The sequence below is a fragment of the Lycium barbarum genome, chromosome 1 (genome assembly GCF_019175385.1).
Source record: "Lycium barbarum isolate Lr01 chromosome 1, ASM1917538v2, whole genome shotgun sequence".
NCBI classification, from domain to species: Eukaryota; Viridiplantae; Streptophyta; class Magnoliopsida; order Solanales; family Solanaceae; genus Lycium; species Lycium barbarum.
Genome location: NC_083337.1, coordinates 171,182,938 through 171,189,323, shown reverse-complemented (window position 1 = coordinate 171,189,323; position 6,386 = coordinate 171,182,938). Strand labels below are relative to the sequence as shown.

The 6,386-nt window shown below is 35.0% G+C and overlaps 1 protein-coding gene across 1 annotated transcript; it reads left to right on the top strand.

Moving 5' to 3' along the window:
- Positions 1-1,338: 1,338 nt before the first annotated feature.
- LOC132608281 (gibberellin receptor GID1B-like) lies at positions 1,339-3,890 on the top strand. Its single transcript, XM_060322330.1, has 2 exons — positions 1,339-1,722; positions 2,441-3,890. Exons 1-2 carry the CDS (start codon positions 1,684-1,686, stop codon positions 3,437-3,439), a joined length of 1,038 nt encoding a protein of 345 aa, XP_060178313.1. The 5' UTR covers positions 1,339-1,683; the 3' UTR covers positions 3,440-3,890.
- Positions 3,891-6,386: the final 2,496 nt, after the last annotated feature.

The window sequence follows — 6,386 nt, the reverse complement described above, 5'->3', positions numbered from 1 at the left end:
GTTAAAACCAATGGCTGACATATCACCTCACACTGCTGCTGAAAAGAAAAATCTAATCAATCAAATCGCAGTGGCAAAATTATACGCTCTTTCCATGAAACACGTGTCGTCATCGGGCAACACCCATCCAATTGGGCCCCGCAGAAATGGATGTGGACCCCACCCTAGTGTTCTATGGTGGGACCCTAAGGAGCTGACACGTGCCGGTGGCTTTTGAGATAAAAGGGAGTAGATTATTTTAAACGCATAGACGGAAAGGACGACAAAATCCATATACTCTCCCTCTTCGCGCTAAATGACAAAACACGTGTCATACTCGAAAGTAGTGGACGTAGTTTGATTGAGATAGTTAGGGTAGTTCGGTCAATGAACAACAACCAGGCGAGAAGAGAGTGATGACATTTTGTCACCATGTGCCATGGCGTCGGCCGCACGCAAGGAAAGCTAGAGTTACAGCTTGTTTGGATTGGACCATCTTATTGTATGTGTGGCATTCTTATTCTTATATAAGTTATATTATAAATTCCATATATATTACTAGTATCTTAATTTTTATATACCTGAGTTTCAAAATTGATTTATGATTCCTGATTCCAAGCTTGGGTCTATTGAGGAAAATGATAGTGAAATTACTCTTCCCTGCCACTAAAAAGGAAAAAAGAAAGAAATTATTTTCTCTCTTGTTCTTTCCTTGTTCAGCAGAGATAAGACTGGAAATTACAGCCAATGATCATGGAAAAATGGCTCATCTCCCTTCTTGTTTCAAGAGCAAATTTTCTAAGGTGGAAAGCCAAAACTTGTTAAAATTTAAAGTTTTACTCATAAAATAACCGGAGTTAAAAATTCAACACCAACCACTCTCAAAATCATTCTTTTATATTACCATAAATAAGATGAGAGGATTTATTTTAAAATGTGTTTAAATTAATGGGTGGGTCATTATTAAAAGGTATGGTGAAATATGAAATTTTGAGTTCTACTTCTAGGAATAAAGAAAGCTAAAAGCATCTGAATTAATCGAGCAAGTTTTTTGGATGACACCTATGTCTTGTTTGGATGAACTTATGATTTTTGACTTAAGTTATAAATTTTAACTTATGATTTTTATTACTTTAGCTTAAAAATACATTTTATCTCACCAAAAAATACAAAAGTACTTAAAAACTAGTCTGACTTAAAATAAGTCAATCCAAACAGGGTCTTTAGTTCAGGTTAATTAATGGAGTCAATAATATTCACGATACCAAATACGTATAATATTAAAAAAAGAAAAGAAATGGTGAGTCATATTAAACAGTGTATATTTTGGCATCCTGTTTTGTCGAGTATCGTCTCTTTGCTTTTTGACTCCATGCCCATCTCTCTCCGTGTAATCCCTTTTTTTGTATGTTGTTAACTGCCTTTACTTCCCTTATCTCTCCCTCTTTCACCTCTGTCTCCCTCTCTTTTTATATATTTCAGTTTCTGGGTAATATTTCTCGATTCTTTTCTATTATAATAAGCTCTCTGTTTCACTAGCCTTAGCTTTTCTTGGGACTCTGTTTCACGAACCAACAGTTAAAAGGAGTCACTCGATTTGACCCCTTGTCTCTCTTTTGCATTATGATCCCTCAAAAGCTAATCTTTTTAAGTATTAGTGCCCCCTTTTAAGTGTCTCTTAAGATTTATTCTTGCATAGTAGCCATGGCAGGTGGTAATGAAGTTAACGCTGCTGAATCTAAGGTATTTTTAAAGAAAGTTCAAATTGTTATGTTCTAAGTATCTATTACCGACCTTTTCTTTGCATTATTTCTTGCAGTGTTGTGTGTTTTGTTAGTTTTTCTAATTGAAGGATCATTTCTTGTACAATTCACGTTTTTATTTGAATCTTTACCAAAGAGTTTAGATAAAACCTCTTGTTTTCTGAGAACCCAAAAGCTGATTCGGCTAAAAGTATGAATCCTTAACGTTGATTTCTGGATATGAGCTTTGCTTATGGATGTGTCTGTTCCAATTTTATGTTTTTGGCATATTTGTACCGATTTATCTCCCTTTACAAAATTATCCTTCCTTTTTTTTTTGTTCTTCTCTTATTGAGGTTTCTAGGTTGATTTCCCCCCCAATCTAGCACACCTCCCTTTTCTGGCTATGCAAAAAAGAAATATTTTTTCAAATGCTTTTTTGTTGGTAATAAGTATTTGTGGATTGCAAAAGGTGCATTTGCTTTGATCAATCTGTTTCTAGTACCCTAGAGCCATGTTGCTCGGACTCTCTAAAATGCTGTCGCACCTTCATCGGATACTCCAAAAATGTACTACTTTTGGAGGATTCCACATGCACCCGTCGGCATTTTTAAAGGGTCCGAGCAGCATAGCCCGAGAGGAACAAATACTGGTCATTTAATCAGTAGTAGTTGTTTTGTAATGTATTAAAGACTAAGACTTTAAGTCCCTTTTGACAGAGGCTGGTTCCACTTAATACATGGATTCTCATCTCCAATTTCAAACTGGCTTACAACATGCTTCGCCGGCCTGATGGAACATTCAATCGCGATTTAGCTGAGTTCTTAGAGCGTAAGGTCTCTGCGAACTCGTTTCCAGTTGATGGGGTTTACTCTTTTGATGTAGTTGATAGGGCGACAAGCTTGCTTAACCGTGTCTATAGACCCGCTCCAGACAATGAGGATGAATGGGGTAAAGTAGAGCTTGAAAAACCATTGAGCACCACAGAAATTGTTCCGGTTATTGTTTTCTTTCATGGTGGAAGTTTTACTCATTCTTCAGCTAATAGTGCTATTTACGACACATTCTGTCGTCGCCTTGTTAGCATTTGTAAGGCTGTGGTTGTTTCTGTGAACTATAGAAGATCGCCTGAACATCGATACCCTTGTGCATATGATGATGGATGGGCTGCTCTTAAATGGGTAAAATCAAGAACGTGGCTTCGAAGTGGGAAGGGTGGAAAAGTTCATGTCTACTTAGCTGGTGATAGTTCTGGTGGTAACATCGCTCACCATGTTGCTGTAAGGGCTGCTGAAGATCAGGTCGAAGTATCGGGTAATATTCTTCTTCATCCAATGTTTGGTGGGGAAAAAAGGACCGAATCAGAAAAGAGATTGGATGAGAAATTTTTTGTTACAGTTCAAGATAGGGATTGGTACTGGAGGGCATATTTACCAGAAGGGGAAGATAGAGACCATCCAGCATGTAATATATTTGGCCCAAGAGGTACAAGCCTCGAAGGACTTAAATTCCCAAAGAGCCTAGTTGTGGTGGCTGGTTTGGATCTTGTTCAAGATTGGCAATTGGCTTATGTTAAAGGTTTGCAGGAATTAGGGCATGAGGTGAATCTACTATATCTAAAGCTAGCAACAATTGGTTTCTACTTCTTGCCTAATAATGACCATTTTCGCTGCCTAATGAAGGAGATAACCAGCTTCATCCATCCTGTCTGTTCATAGGTTTACCTAACTTCAATCACAGGCAGCTAATACACATCAGAACTTGACTAGTACTAGTATATATATCGTGTATATTAGATGATTTACGTAGATACTTCTCACCCTTACTCGTCGACCTTTGTGTTAACACGACTACCTGCACCTTATGGATCAGTTCTATGGTCTTCTTGTCGTAAAAGCTGTGAAGGTATTTAGTGAGAAAGTCAGCCAAATCTGGTTCCTTAGAATTGTGACTTAGAGTGATTCCAAGAAGCATCTTGTTGTGAGCTTACTTTGGGAATTTCTGTAGTAATGGGGTTGAAGTGGTAGTATTGGTAAGGTAGTAGCTTTCTTGGTTTCAGCATCTGGCTATTACTTCAGATGAATTGGAAAATTCATGCTGTGGCAACTTACTTTGTATGTTATACTTGTGCTCTAGAGATGTAATATAAAGATTTTGTTCTCTCTGTTAGTCATAGTTTGATCCTTCAGCTCTCTTGAACCAAAACATTAAATATAACTGTCTTTTACATAATTTTTTAGCACTTAATCATGGCTAAGAGATTCATGTTCTCACTTTAATTTAAGACTCTTATGTGTTTGGTATTGGAAGACAATATTTTTCAGAAATCGTTCTCCAATTTTCCCATGATTTTACTTATAATTTTTGAAAAATAATTTGCTAGGAAAATTAATTTTTTAATAAGAATGAGGAAAATGACTTCTCTGATATCGGTGGAACTGGAAAAAACAAGTTCCACAATCTCTTTCTATCTTCCAATACACCCTACCCCATACCTTACGGCACCTCAATAGTATATGCCTAGATTATGTACCAGTACTCTTTGAATATTATTGTCTGCTTATCTACCGAACACAAGAGAAGTTAGCAAACGCTTATTTTTCGAAAATCATTTTCCTTCTGAACAACCACACCCTTTAGGTGAAATTATTAATTTTGTAGTAGCTAAAATTGGACGCGTGTAAGTATTTTTTTTCTTTTTTAGGAAAAGAGAAGAAAATACTTGCTTTTTGTATCCCACTAAGGATTATAAGTGGCTTATCGTGCAGCAGCAGCATAAAGGCGACGCCCAAATATTGGGGGTTGAGTGGTGGACCAAAATAAGTGTACTTTTGTATATATTATGCAAAAATAAGTGATTGGAGGAGTATGATTCATAGTAGTTGTCATCATCAATGAACTTCCTGCCATTCTTGACGTTGATTGACTCATTTTCTTGTCATATCTTGGTGTTGTTTTTGTATGGGTCTTTTCGGAATATGGAATACGTACGTTGGGGTTTGGACAAGAGACTTTAAAAACGGTATTTATTTGAGATTTTTGGTTGTAGGCTTGTAGTATACTCCTCAAAATTTATCTGTACTTGATATTTTCACTAAACGATATTAATTTATCAAAATTAAGTGATAAATTAAGAAGATTGTGCGTCTTAATTAATAGTAGAAAGGAAGTCTTAATGTAACAATATAAATTATCATTGTGTGATTACGAGGTCACGGTATGCCTAAAAAACACCTAATTATAGAAACTCAAAGTAAGTTTGCGTACATAAGCAATGTGGTTTGATTCTTCTTCCTAACCTTCGCATAACGGGAGTTTACTGTACCTAGTTGCCCCTTGTACGTATTTACTGATCAATAGTGGTAGTTTAGTGATAACCGTGTTGTGAAGGCACACGTTATATATTTATTAAGCTGGTGAAAATACGGGGTATCAGAAAATTTTTATCCTCCGATGATTGGACAAAAATAGATGATGCTATCTTTTCCTAATTTCTTGGTAAAAGTTGCCGATGTGTTATTAGGAGGTCAGCGGTTCAAGTCGCCAAAATATCTTTTCGTCAAAATTCAGAATAAGGCACCAAACATATATTTTACAGGGTTCCATACTTCCCCTAGTTATCCCAAGACCGCACACATATTTAATAAGATCCGGTGATTCTCTTGACCCGTGTATAATGGGAGCTTACTGCATTTGATTGCTCTTTTAATGTACAATTAATTAGCAGTAGTTTAGTGATAACGTGCTTCTTGCTTAGAGGTTTCTTGTATGGAATAAAAGCTTCGATCGAACCTCAAATGCTGCCAAAACTCATTCGATTTGATATCTTGAAACTGATAAATAGCTCATTGTTGTCGCCTTGTGAGGGATTAACAGCTGGATGTTGAATAAGTAAGTTTACATAAACGTGGGTCACGGACAAGGTGAAGTCATTGTCATCAAAAGGTCTTTTTGTTTGTGCTTATTAATGGTAGCAGCTAATGTTGACAAATAAGAATAATGTTGTTGAATTGCTTGTCCGACCTTTGAATTTTCTTATGTACTGACCGGTTGCAACCGGAACCGGACCGGTAACCGGCCGGTTTCCGGTTAAAAATCGGAACCGCTTAACCGGTTCCGGTTTACCGGTTTGAAATCCCAAACCGGAACCGGTCCGGTTCATAGTGGTTAAAACTTTTTTTTTTGTTTTTTGTATTATATATATATATTATAGTATTTATTAGTATATTGTAGGTATATTTACATATGTTATACAAGTTTATAATTAAAGTTTAAATATTTACTGACTAACAGCAAGTCAGCAATACAGAATAGTATTTTTCGTATACATATATATGTATAACTTATATATACTTATACTTATATAAGTATATATATACTTATACTTATATAAGTATATATATACTTATATATATGTATAACTTAATATATATATACTATATATTAATATATATATACTTATATATATACTTATATATATGTATATACTATATATAACTTAATATATATACTATATATAGTATATAAGTATATATATACTATATATACTTATATATATGTACTATATACTATATATACTTATATATATGTATAACTTAATATATATACTATATATATATATAAGTATATATATACTTATATATATGTATAACTATAAGTACTATA